At 45.8% G+C, this 13,892-nt stretch overlaps 1 protein-coding gene across 3 annotated transcripts in view; it reads right to left on the reverse strand.

Annotated features, from left to right (window-relative positions):
• HDHD2 (haloacid dehalogenase like hydrolase domain containing 2) overlaps positions 1-13,892 on the reverse strand; it is a 216,232-nt gene that overhangs the window by 15,962 nt on the left and 186,378 nt on the right. For all 3 annotated transcript variants that reach the window (XM_085629453.1, XM_085629444.1, XM_085629462.1), the window contains exon 5: positions 7,302-7,518. In XM_085629453.1, coding sequence (XP_085485579.1) covers positions 7,302-7,518 — 217 coding nt within the window. The remainder of the gene's footprint in view (positions 1-7,301; positions 7,519-13,892) is intronic.

The following is a 13,892-nucleotide window of genomic DNA, read 5'->3' on the forward strand; positions in this document are numbered from 1 at the left end:
GATGTGGTGATCAAAATAGCCCAGTTGGGAAAAAATAAGATTTTCAATGAAGAATTGCAGAACTGAATCCCATAGGTCAACAGTGAGGCCCACAACAGAACAACAGAGTTAGGATTATGAGACGTTGGCCTGGTATATGCTGTCCACTAGTTAAAGTGGGCACCTTGCACCAGTCCAAATGACCCTTATTGATGATTAGGTAAAAGACAACCTTTGTTGAACGCTATCCTAGTGGTAGCTCTGGAGAGCAGTCTTCAGGCTAAGTCTCGAAGGAATGTAAAGCAGCTTGGTTTACCAGATTATAACCTCCTGAATGACCGAATGAAAGGAGAACCACACAAGGAATATATACAATATATGTATTTATTACTAAACACTCTCTACTAACCTCTTTATGAGATTAGAGAACAAGCGACACAATATTAAAGCACTAGAATGACAGTAAATAGCACAATACACAGCGGGCTCCAGGGGGAGTTCGAACCATATACTAAGAAAGTGGTATAACAACCACAACTTGACTAGACACAGTGCCTAGAGCACGTAGAATCACTGGGACCCCAAGGAACCACCCAAGGGAGTGACACAGGGGACCCACGGAGGCCGGGTGCAGTGTGAGAACACAGCTGCGAGCTCCGTACAACTCTATGGGAAAGTCGCGGTTGGAATTTTAAAGATTAAGGACACTTAGGAGAGGACTTCAAGCAAGCCGTTTGGAACATAGAAGGTTCTAAGGCCAGCACCCTTGAGAGCACCTAGGTACCCGTGTTACCGATCCCAGGAGAGCCGGATGCATAGGGGTCAAGTGGTGTCGGAAACGCTTGTTGATTTCAATGGCGTGATGCGAAGAAGTGCTGATGCTGGGAAGTTGAGAAGTGTCGTCCAAGCTTGTATCGGAGCTGAGAAGGACCTGAAAGCAGAGAGGACAGAGTCTGGGTCACTTCACAGTGACCAGGGGCACGATAGACGAATGCCCGCCGATGTCGGGTGTTTCAGGTGAGAAGAGGTGAAGCTTGACTCTGCAGCCACGGGGACCAGGAGACGTCGACGACGACCAAAGTCCGGATGTGAGCTGACCCACAAAGGATGTCGAGTGCTGGGGGTCAGTGTCTGGATTGAACACCAACAAGCCTTGGAGACTGCAACCCACGCGGTCAGAGGAAAGATGCTTCAGTGACGACCAGCAAGGTCTTGGGGGCTCTCCAAACTATGGAGAGTCAGGGCACGTCTGGAGCAACCAGGAAAGCCCACTGAAAGTAAAGGATACCTTCACAGGGACCCACAGGTCGACGGACCAGGGACCGCGAAGGGATCGCGAAGGGACCTCGAAAGGAATCACAAAATACCAGTCCACAGAACACTCGTGGTGTAGGCTGGAAATCTTCGGTGGAAACACTGCTCGAGGTCAGGACTAAAAGTAGCCCAAAGCACAGCCTCGGGTGTCACCGGAAAGCATATGCTGCTGCAAATGGACACGGTGCACAGGAGTACAGGTTGCATGGTCCCCACGAGGGCTGCGGGTCTCAGGATTGCTGAGAGCACTAGTCGACCTCTGGGACACTTGGGAACCCACCTCCTGTGTTGCAGAAATCTTCGGAGTCCTCAGGAGCTCGGGAGATGCAAACCGGTCAGATACGTTTAAGGTGCCTGCCTTGCAGGGGAGTAACTCCTTTACTCCAAGGGAGATTCTTCAGTCATCCAACGTAGTGTAGATAGTCGAAGTACTTGGTTTCTGTAGCAGAGTTTCGTCCAGGTAAATTTAAAAGCCTATAGTCAGGGGTTCGTACTTTATACCCAAGGGAGGGGTGGGACAAACTCTGTGGACCCACCTATGGGAGGGTCAGGAGAGAGGGGTGGCTACACCCATGTCATTTGTCCAGTTTCGCACCAGAGCAGGAGCAAATGGCTCCTGCAACCGGTTTGAGCTGGACTATGCCCAGGAACACCAAATGAGCCCCCAGTGCAGACATCAAAGCACTCTTGGAGTGCACCCACCCAGCACCAAAACACTAAAGCCTGTCTGAGAGGTGGTCACACCTCCCTGTGACAGGAAACCTATTGTCCAGCCTTCCCCTGCCGGAGTTTCGTCCAGCAGCAGGAGGGCAGACTCATGTCTGTGGCTGGCAGCATCCATCTTGTGATGCCAAGGTCGAGAAAGCCGATACCGGGTGTACCGGTGTTGTCATATTTCTCCCTCTAGGAGGGTGGAATCATACTTCCCACACCAGTTACTGGTGTGAAGGTACGATTCCAAGGTGTTTGACACTAAACACAACATGTTTCCATGCAGCCGTTTTGAAGTTAGCATTTCCCGCGAGGTTATAATGCACTTAAGAGTATATGGTTGGCTGCATCACAAACAACCCTGGAATAGAGGTTCCGAAGGCTGCAGAGGGGCTCTGCTCATGCAGGTGCACCCTCTCACATGAAACCCAGCACCCTGCCTTCAGGATTGATAAGGTCTGTCATAGGGGTGACTGATAGATTTATATGTGCACTGATATGGAGTAGATATAGTGACCCTATATCTAAGTAAGGGGTGCATGCACCACCTTACACAGGCTGCTGTAGCAGACCTGTTGTGTCATTTTGAATGGTCTCCCAGGGGTGATATAATACATGCTGCAGCCCCTGAGAGGCCTCTGGGCTACCTATGCCCTGGGTATATAGCATACCATATACTAGGGACTTATAAGGGTACCCCAGAATCCAATCTGGAGTGTACCTAAAGTACATGCAATCAATTTAGAGGAGAACACAGCTAGGCTGGGGTCCTGGATAGCAGGATCTCAGCCAGACTAAGTTGAAAACAGTGAAACATAAGCAAAACGCGAGGGTAACTATAAGAAGCAGATCCTACTCTCCTACAATGATTTTATTCTACCTGGGAATATTAAATGAGAAAGGGAGATCTTAATGAAAGTTAGAGCCCAGTCCCTGTTACATGTTTGTGGAAAACAGCTGTGGAGAACACAATCAGGGCACTTTAGGGCTGAAGAAATATCCACTTGCTTTCTGACGTTGTAGCATACTCCGGACACCTGATTTTATGTCCTAGGAGCCAGATTTACTAAGGGCTTCCGCTGCCCTGGAGTGAAGCAAGTCCCTGCAGGGCAATGCAGATTCTTTAGTGGGATTTACTAAGCCACTCAAAGACACCTTGCGATGCTCTGGGTGGGTTAGAAAATCCAAAGTAGCGCAAGGCAGCACATTTCACTGCCTTACGTTACCTTGCGGCACGGATCCGTTCAATGGGTGGAGTACATGTATTCCCACGCATCCACCTATGGATTTCAGTGCATTTCCATATTTATAAAGATTTGTAAACCTGGGAATGTGTTAAATTGGTATGCCTCGAGACGTAACGAGGAGAAATATTTTTATTTATCCATATTACTTCATTTTACTATGCCTTCCGCATCGCCCACAGAACAAGCACTGGCAAAGCCAATCCGTCTTGCCTATGCATGATCTATTGTCTTTGCCATTGTCTTTTAGCCATGTTGTACAGCAGTGTAGCTGATGCTCAGAATGGCTAAAAGTTTGTGGCATGGCGTAGAGAAGAGTGGAATGAAGTACATTGGTGTGGAGTAGAGTGGCGTGGCATGGAATATCGTAGTGTGGATTGGCGACGAGTGGCATAGAGTAAAGTGGTGTAAAGTAGAGTGGTTAACAGTGGAGTGACGTAGATGGAGTAGCCATGAGTAGTGTGGCAAAGAGTAGAGTGTAGTAGGCTAGAGTAGAGTGGTGTGGAAATACAGTGGGGTAAAGTGCCATAAAGTGAATAGAGGATAGTAGAGTGGCGTGGAGTGGCTCAGAGCGGAGTTGTGTGGATTGGAGTGGTGTGGAGTGGTGAAGAGTAAAGTGACGTGGAGCAGAGTGGCATAGAGTGGAGTTACGTAGAGTGGAGTGGGAGAGGGAGAGTAAAGTGGCTAAGAATGGCAAGGAGTGGGGTAGAGTGACATGGAGTGTCAGAGTGTAGTGGCATAGAGCAGAGAGGCATGGAGTGGTGTAGAGAAGAGTGGAGTAAAATGGAGTGGCGTAGGGTGGTAAAGAGTTGAGTCCATAGACTATACTGGTGAAAAGTAGAGTGGCATGGAGTGGCGTACACTGGACTGGCTTAGAATGACATGAAGTAGCATAAAGTGACGTGGAGTGTCCTAGAGTGTATAGAGTGACAAAGATACTGAATTCCACAGTCCCGAGGTGGTATAACATATCACATTTATCACATGTGCACAGTGGATTCTTTGACAGAGATTGACAGAAAAATGTAGATGAAGCCCCATTCGAGAATGCTTCCACCCTATAGTATTAACCTCCAAATCGAAGGGGGCTCAGAGGTCGTCGCCATGAGCGGAGTCACTATCACTAACACATTTGCAAGAACTTAAATCACTAACCACAACCTTAGCTTGACTCCACACAAAATCTGGGACTGTAGATAAGAGATATTTATTCTGTGAGATTTATGTTAAACACCAGCCACCAATCAAAACTGACAACTAGATACCAGGTAATTACCATACATACCAACAGACCTGATGCATGTGGAAGACTTCCAGTTTTATAAGCCAAAAATGGCTTTATTTTGGCAGTCTCACACCTGAAATTGCCTTTGCTTCAATATAAGTCAATGGGTAAAATACATTCTCCCGATTTTTGTTTCAAAATCTTCCACTTCCCTGTGTAAAATATTTGCATGTATGAAGTACTGCTACATGTGTTTCATGTCGAAATGTTTTCTGCAATAAAAGTTACACTGTCCCGCATCCTCCCAAAAAATATAGAACTGCGATTTACTCTTTTCCTCGCCCTAGAGTGATTCTGCATTTAAAGCACTCTTCTATAAGAAAACATGAACAAAGCCCATTTCACTATTGGACCTTACATGGTGAAAGCTTTAGCCATTTCCAGCTGTTAGTAGATGTTCCTGATGTTCCTCACCCCAGGTCAGCTAAAGCTTTTTTACTACACTTTGTGGCAATTATAGGGATCCCCGTATTTGAACACAAATTAAACCCTCATGTGTACCAGTAGACAATTTAAATCCTCAAACATTGGATTATGAGATTAACACACTCTGCCCTAAAACCTAGACCTCTCCCCAAACATCAAAAGTTGGTAAAGACTATTCTCTGTGTCAGGATGTTTAGATAACTTCTGTGCCGCGTCAGAATACAAACAAAGATCCTTTATAGATTAACAGAATTAATGTCAATCTTCGATCCTACCAAAAAAGGCAAATTGAAATCAAATTTACCCTGATAACCCCTCAAACCACGTCGTGCACTTCAAATCAATGTAAATTAAACCCCGAGAAAAAGAATGAGATTTAATCCACAATGTAAAGCAAATTTCATTTTAAAAAATCCTGTATCAGAAAGTGCATTACCCCACCCACCTCAATCAGAGAATTTAAAGTCTAACAGTCTATCTTTCAAAAACTTTAATTAATGAATCATTATCCAACTCAACGATGGGCTAATCCATCTAAGCAGCAGTCCAGGCTGCAACCACCCGTGGAAGCACAGGAAAGCCGGGCGTCACAACTGACGCAGCACTTCGAGTAAGCCCACCAATAGCTTCACAGTATAGGAATAGTACAAAAAGCACGCATGAAGCTTCGACTACATCAGGAGTACAGTCAATCCTCAATATCTCCGTCCATCTAACACGCATCTTCTCAGCCATGAATAAAGAGCAGCAATAAACAAAAACAAGACAAAAAGTGCTATTGACCGCGTTGACTGCGTCACAGAGCTTTTTTAAAAGACATGTTGCACACCAACGCACGCTACTGTGAAACATGCTTTTTTTTTTTTAGTGAGAGGAGAGAGGGAGCACCAGACGGGAGGAGTAGAAGGGTAGAAGAAGAAACTGTATCTCCATCACTGCACAAGCAGGGGACAAGCACTAATTAAACTGAATGAATCTGTGATTGGTCCCTGCTCCATAGAAACGAATGGAAGTGACGCTTGGCGTGAGCTGGCCAATTAGAAGTCAGCAAAGAAGATTGGCACGGAGGCCAACAAATGGTAAGCAATGGGTGGGCTCCAAACCCTTTATTGTAAACAATAGTGTCTCACAAGCAAGAGCATGCGCCTTCGCGGCCTCAACCTAAAAAAGAAAATGCATTTAAGGATTGGTTTTGTGCAAGAAGAGAACCTGTGCTGCAGAAAAACAATCCTGGCAGACAGTACACAGTGCACCAGCACAAGGAGGCAGCAGAAATGTGCTGTATTTTTGTTAATATGGCGCCTTTCTGATGTCTTAGTTTCACACGATGCAGCAAGTTGCCTTGCTGCACAGCGTTACGTGAAATGTTAGATTCTTAGATTGTTTTGATTTCGGTGTCTAGATTGAGGCTTGCCCCAGTCCCACTGTCCAAATAAAAGGGAGGGGTTAGTATTAGGCCTTTTCTCGTTCCAGTAAGAAGCAGGGGCGGCTCCTCCGCTAAGGCGGAAGAGCGTCACCCCACCGAGTGTAAAAGGAAAAATAAAATGATAATAATGCAACATTAATAACATTACTTTATTCTCATTTTATTTTTCTCTATGGAGCCGAACCCAGGTTAGGGCGGGCTGGGCTGTGTCACACGGAGACGGACGAGGAGTGGTATAATGGGCACTTATGTACGAATGACAGTTTGGTCTGCCGTCTTGGGCTGGCCAAAACGTCATGTGCACTTAGCATGTTCTCCATCCGGTGGTATTGCACAGCCGAGTGGAGGCCATGCACAGGCTCCCACTCCGTCTGAACACCGAACCAGGCCGTTCAGACCAATCACGACGCTGCTATCATGCTGGTGACAGCAGTTTTGTAATTGGCTTTGGGGAGTCTGGGAGCCTGTGTACTTCCGGTTTCCTGTGTAGGGCGGAGGAGAGGTGACGGCCCTTGAGGTAAGTGAACTTTTTTTTTTTTTTTTTACGCGCTGGCCCTCCACCCTACCATTATTTTTCAAAAGTAGCCGCCACTGGTAAGAAGGCAGAAAGGATGTGTTCAAAGGCTATAAATGTGATGCTTCCTTGGCTAATCATGTGTCTGTCAAACTGAAGAACGGTTTAGGAATCGTCAGCGTGAATCTGGAAATGTCTGATTTCCATGACCTGTGCGAGAGGACACATACTGACGTGGAGTAGGAGTGGTGAGAGCAAGGCGCCTTACCAGACCCTACTCAGGACTAGTTTCTACAAACTATCACCTACATATTAGAACTTCCACGGATGCCACCTTGATTCCTTTAGTGAACATGAACCATTCCTGACTAGCACCAGGGACTGCAGACCCTTCATACTTACATCTCCAATCATGACAGCCTCCTCTGGGGAGCAGCCCGTGCTCCGCAAGGCTTCCAAAAAGAAGGTGCTCGATGGTTTTCCAACCACTGTGGCTTTGGTGTCGGTGGCATACTCCAGAGCAGTCACGAAAGGGCCGGGTCCCAGATACAATGCGTCCTTTTTCTTGTAATATCTCGCTTTATGGATTGCTATCAGAGGGGCGCCGTCCAGAAGCAACCTACAAGTGAGAAGAGAGCCATTATGTCTCGAGGTATGCGTTCCATGTCATTTAACACATACACAGAGTTAAAATAACAACCAGGGGTAGGATTCTAGTGGGTATTTGCACATCTCAGTTGAACTCAGATAAGCAAATATCTCCATTTAGGCAAATAACCGCGCATTCTGTGTTTACCAAACATGAATTTACACTCGCAAATTAACTTCTTTCAGGTAAAATTACAGCAGTATGTGGTGCAATTTTGCATTCGCGTAAATTCCCTCGAAGGGGCTTGCTGTGGGCGTTTCAGGGCAGGGCAGATGAACGCCCACAAACTGGCACAGTTGTGGGTATTCATAAACTTTTGCCAGGTACATCCCACCTTGAATGCCACTGTAGATTTACTCCTGCAAAAGGACAGGATGAACTTTCTATTCAAGGTGCAAGAAGACGGGGTTCTTCTCCAGAATAAAAAATGTTCCTTCGAAGGAAAAAAAACACAGAACAATGTTTCAGGGAGCAACAGCACTTTTGAAAAGTATATTCGCATGACTATGGACGTTTTATATGAATTGTTTATGTGAGTAACTTATAACTCACCAACATTTCCAGAACTATTCATCTGGAACGGACTGTGGCAGCTCCCCGGAAGTAGTCCTGGAATCCTCTTTGAGGATTCCAAAAAGTCTAGTTTCAACCTTGTGCATAAAGTCTACTCAATTGGCTGATTTTTTTCCGAACTTGCGCTTTTGTTCCAGATCACCCTTGAAGCAAGCCGCCTGGCACTGCCAAGCACAGACGAGCAGCTTGCTACACATCGCCCACTGAAGTTTATTTCGGTGCCATAAACCGTTTGAATGCTATCTACAAGAATGACGACAGGGGGGTACACGACTTCCTCCTAGCGACAGCACATAAGTCACGTATGACTTTAAGTGAAAAGCTTTACTGCCATCATCAGGAGCATTAATAATTATGAAAAGCCTGGGAACTACTTCAAAGACATGGCCTCAAAGTGTTCTGTGTGTACACGGGAGCTGTAATCAGCAACTCTGACACATAGCAGCAGTGAATGACTCAGCCGAACCCGCGTAAATTAAAGCGACATTACACTGCAATAAAAAGAAAACGTGTTCACAGTGCAGTTCTGCTGTTTCTAAACGCTGTATTTAATAGGTGTTTCCTTTATTAAATTTAACAGGGGTTAATTTACAACGTCAGAACTTATAAGGCTCGACTGGCTTCGCCATTTTCAACTGGTGTCCTGCAGAAAACAGCAGATGTCAACAGCGAGTATTAACTCACTGGGAAAACTCTCCAGCCTGGGCACAAACACTGGTTTATGCCCCTTCATGGTCCAAGCCGCAGCAGGTAGGTCAATATGTAGCTGTCAAGTTTCTCAGGTCCATGCGTCATGTGCTGATCCAGTCCAGGTTTTCTTATTTGAACTATGGAAATTGTAATTATTTTTATAATGGAATAAACAAGACTAAAAGTCCCAGGATTCAAAGAAAAAAACCTAGGCTGGAGCAGCACATCACGCATGCATGGACCTGGGAAACTTAGCAGGGCTGTAGTGACCGAAGACTCGTGATACGACTAGACCTGGGCGGTGAACTCCGCTCCGTTCACAGAGTTTGTGGAGTTTTTTGCACTCCGAGCTCCGCAAAGCTCGTGGAGGGCAAAAAACTCCACTCTGCGTAGTGCAGCGTAGTTTTTCCCCGCTCGCACTTGAGAACGGTAAGTTCCCAAGCACGAGCTGCCACTCGGGTAGAATTTCTACCCGAGCAGCAGGAAGATCAGCACAAACGGCAGTTCGCACTGCACTCCGCCACTTGAAGAACTCCGCAGAGTTTTTTTGTCACTTCGCGGAGTTCCGCATAGCGAACCTTCGTGAACTACGCCCATGCCTGGATACGACTAGTGCACCCCTCAGGAACCTTCACTGAAGACAAAAGATGTACGTCTCATACTCGTGTACGAGGCTAATTTGTTAAACCTCATTCGTCTCATCTGTCTCTTCTATTTAGCTATTATTTTGTTCTTTAATTAAAAAAAAAAAAGTATAATTTTTTCCGTGCAGATGTAATCACAATGTGGAAGATACATTTCAAGGTCAGGAGACAAAGGGAGAACTGAGCATAGGCTTGCAGGGCATACATATGTGGAATGTTAATACCAAATTATGGTCCAATTGTGGCATTACAAACTGTTTGGGATGTAACATGCGTCAAAGCTTTAATAAAGGTCATCACACCAGGCAGTTTATACAAGGGTGCAGAAAGGACAAAAAGACAGACAAATAACCTTTAACAGTGCCCACTGCAAGGCCTTGCTGAGCCAGAAGAGAGAAAGCAATCAAAACAGCTTTGCCTGACAGGAGTCAGAGTCCCAGGCGCCACACCAATTAGAAATTTGTCCCAGCTCCCAGCATATGTGGAGGGGTGTCTGGCAGCAAGGAGGACATCCACCACCTTCAGGTGGCAAACGGAAAGCAGTCAATTCCTGCTGTTCAGTCTCCAGCCATGGAGGCTTAAGTTGCGTAGATCTGGATGGAGGACTTTGCTCTGCTCCTGAGACAAGAGGTCCTCCCTAAACGGACACTTGTGCTTAGAAGTTCCAGGTACTACACTTTCGTCACCTGGTCCAGGGCCACTAGGATGGCTTGGATCCAGTCATTCTAGATCTTCTTCAGAAAAACGTGAAGGGGACATAGTGTCAGGAACACGTACAGGGGTCCCTTGTTGAATTCAAGCCAAAATACATCTAATGAGTGATCTTGCTAAAACCTCAACAATCAAAATTGCACACACTGCATCTCTGGAAGGTGGCAAAACATCCAACCAGGGCTCTTCCCACTAGTCAAAGAAACCCTGCTTCATCTCGAGTTGTAGGCACCACTTGAGTTTTGCCAGGTGACATGCTCAGTTTGTCCACTCTGGCATTCAGAAGAAGTCCTGGCGCTCCAGCCATCTCCAGAGAAGCAACCTTTCCTGGCACATGACCCAGGAACCCACACCCACACCACCTTGCTTGTTGCAGTACAGCATGGCAGTGGTGTTGTCCAAGAGAACCAGCTGCAGCCTCTCCCTAATGGACAGCAGCCAGACAAAATGCCCAATAGATCCAAAAGGTTGATGTGGAGCTGAACCTCTACTGGAGACCAGAGGCCTCTGGTTGTCCACCTCCTCAAGATGACCCGTCCTCTGAGAAGCGATGCATCACTTATCACTGTCAGCTCTAATTAGGTGGGGGAGTGGGACAAAGGACAATGGCCTGCCTCAGGGCAAATTGTGATCAGTTAGCCACCACTGTAAATCATGGGGGTCTCCTCCGAGACATGGATAGTGTCACAGGTAACCTTGATGCAGTGCCCACTGGGACTTTACGTTCCAGTGCAGGACTCACATGTGCGACCTAGAGTATTAGATGAGGAGGCTGCATGAGGCTAAGAGGCGAAGAACCTTCAGAATCACCCTCATTTGGAGGCAGGATTGAGCCTGAAACATTGGGCTCACAGACCAAATGTCCCTGACTCATTGCAGTGGAGAAAAAGCCTTGAACTCCACCGTATTCAGAATTGTCCAAATGAATGTAAGCCTCTGTGATGGAATCAGGTGGAACTTCAGGTTGATTTTGGGAAACCCTAATGATGGTATGAATTCCAATGTCGTCTGAAAGTGGCCTACAATGGATTGCATCAAACCCGCCTTCAGCAGCCAGTCGTCAAGGTACAGGAATACAGGCACTCTAAACCTCCAACCATGGCAGAGATCGCTGCCATCCCTTTTGTGAACACATGAGGGGCGCTGATGATGCCAAAGGGGACCATGACAAACATAAAATGCTTCTGGCCTACGATGGACCGCAGGTAATGCCTGTGGGATTGCAGGACAGGCATATAAAAAGACATGCCCTGCAAGTCCAAGTACACCATCCAGTCTCTAGGGTCCAGAACAAAAAGGATCTAAGCCAATGTGAGCATTTTGGAATTGTCCTTCCAGTGGACAATCGGTCGTTTTTTCTTCAAGTTAAGATAACTTTTTCGGAGCTCCTCTAGACTCATTTTTTACTCAGAAGTGGTGTTTGACTGGGTGGAGGGGGACAGGGAAGTTTAACTGGAGGGTGTTGTGGATTTTTCCTCCCGCGCTCCATTCTGCTTCTTTGCTTTTAGCTGAGAGCTCTAGCGTTGTGAGGTGGGCAGGGCTAGAGGCGCTCACCAGACCATCAAATGTAGGCAACTGCGAAAACGCTAACCCGTTTTCACCTGGATTGCCAACCAGCGCCAGCCATGCTGTTCTTTTGGTTCCAACTCTGTCTCAGAGACTGATATACGGTAAGGACTCACTACTACCTCTTTGCTTGCTGCCTTGTTGGGAAATACTGTCTTGTCCTTGTGTAGGCAGCCATGGCACGCAATATTCTTAATGTAATTTCAAGTGGCGTACCTTGTCCGACTCTCCTGGGAAAGCCTCCTGCAAACACAAACAGTTTACCTTGAAGTTGTTTAAGGGGGGGCTCAACCCCCTGGCCACAAGGAACTCTAGGCATGTCTAATCAATGTTAGAACCCTCTTTAGACATAAAAACCCACATCTGGGACCTACTTAATGATAATGTGTGGGACAATATGTTTCTAACTGAAACTTGGCTATTCAATTCTTCATGCCGATCAATCAGGACGTCCTGGTGATGGGATTGCCGTAATCTATCGCTCAAAATGTTCTGGTATCTCTACTAAGCTGGAGGCTTTGTGACTGAGGGGATGTTTTTTTCCCTAAAGATTTCAGAAAACTTCTCCCTATCAGGAGCCTTAAATGATCGTCCCACTACAGCCTCCCCCGCAGTAGGTGAATGTGCTTATCAATACAATCACCACTTTTTATTTACAATATGCACATTTTGTGGTATTGAGGGATTTTAATGTACATTCAGATGATCCCAACAATAAATTAGCAGAGCAGGTAAAAGGAATCTATGTTTGACACAAATCTTATACCGGTTGTCAAGGATGCTACTCATATTAAGAGTCATACCCTTGTCTTGATTTTCTCTACAGACTCTTTGGTTGTGACAGGCCCATCTCTTCAACTCACCTCGACTGATGATGTTTTGTGCTTTATCCACCTATTACACCACGGCCCAGACTGTTAACTGCAAGGACAAAGGCTCCTCCAGAGCGTGGAATACAATCTCTGAATTGAGTTTAGCCAATTTAAACTCTCAAATGAAGATTAACACGTCAATGGGAACTGACAGTACAGTCAGATCCCTTAATGGCCTTCTGTCAATGAGTTTCGATGTCCTAGCGCCCGTAAAAACCTGCACTAGGAAGAGATCCGTGTCTTCGGCGGCTTGGTTGTCATCTAGCCTTCTGGCCAGAAAGTGTGAATGTAAACAGCTGGGAAAAAAAATGGAGGATAATTTAGGATACTGAGAAAACGTCAGCCTATTATATTGCTCTTAAGCAGCTCAGGAAAAATATCAATAAAAACAAAATAGAAGATTTTGCTCAACAAATAGATGCATCTGAAAATACCGCCAGAGCAGTATTTTAAAATTATTAAAGCCTTCCTAAAGCCTGAGGCGCCCAAACAAATCATCGCAAACTCCCAGTTGCTTCAAGATGACTTACCTTTATTCTTAAACCCTTAAACCCTAAAGTGGAAAAGTATTGTGCAATTTCAAACAGGCTGCTGTCCCTGCCTCACTGAGGCCCTTTTCCCACACCTCTCAAGACAAGCAATGTCCGCTGCTTGATTCATTTAAAGAAATGTTGTTAGCAGAATCAGAACATATCATCCACAGAGTTAAATCTGGATCCCCTCTTGACCTGTGTCCTTCTCACATATTATCCAAGACGGCTAATGCTATTAATCCTCAGATTAACGCTCTTTTACATTTTTCTTTGGAACAGGGTGAAGACCCTCTATCTGGAAAAAAATCACTCTTAGTACTCCCTTTTTTTATTTAAACGAATGCTGATCCACTCACTCCGAGTAAATATAGACCAATTTACCGCCTTCCCGATTTTAGGGAAGATGTTGGAATCCCTGGTGAATTGCCAATTAACTAACCATGCTGAGCAGAACAATTGTCTCCATCCTTCTCAGTCTAGTTTCTAGGCATGGTTTAGCATGGAATCTGCCCTCTAGGAGGCCACTGAATACATTAGAATGAGCCTGGGTCGTAAGCAGGTCTTTTTATTGGATCTCTCCGCTGCATTCGATATGGTATCTTATAAAATCCTCACGTAGAAGGTAAGAATAGGGGGAAGGGCCATAAATGGCTTTGTTTCTATTTATCCAAGTAATTATTTAGTAGATTTATATAGTGCAGCTTATCACCCGTGATGGTATCCAGGCGCTGTCCATGGGCACGGGGAGATTAAGT

The sequence above is a fragment of the Triturus cristatus genome, chromosome 2_1, assembly GCF_964204655.1.
Source record: "Triturus cristatus chromosome 2_1, aTriCri1.1, whole genome shotgun sequence".
Lineage (NCBI taxonomy): Eukaryota > Metazoa > Chordata > Amphibia > Caudata > Salamandridae > Triturus > Triturus cristatus.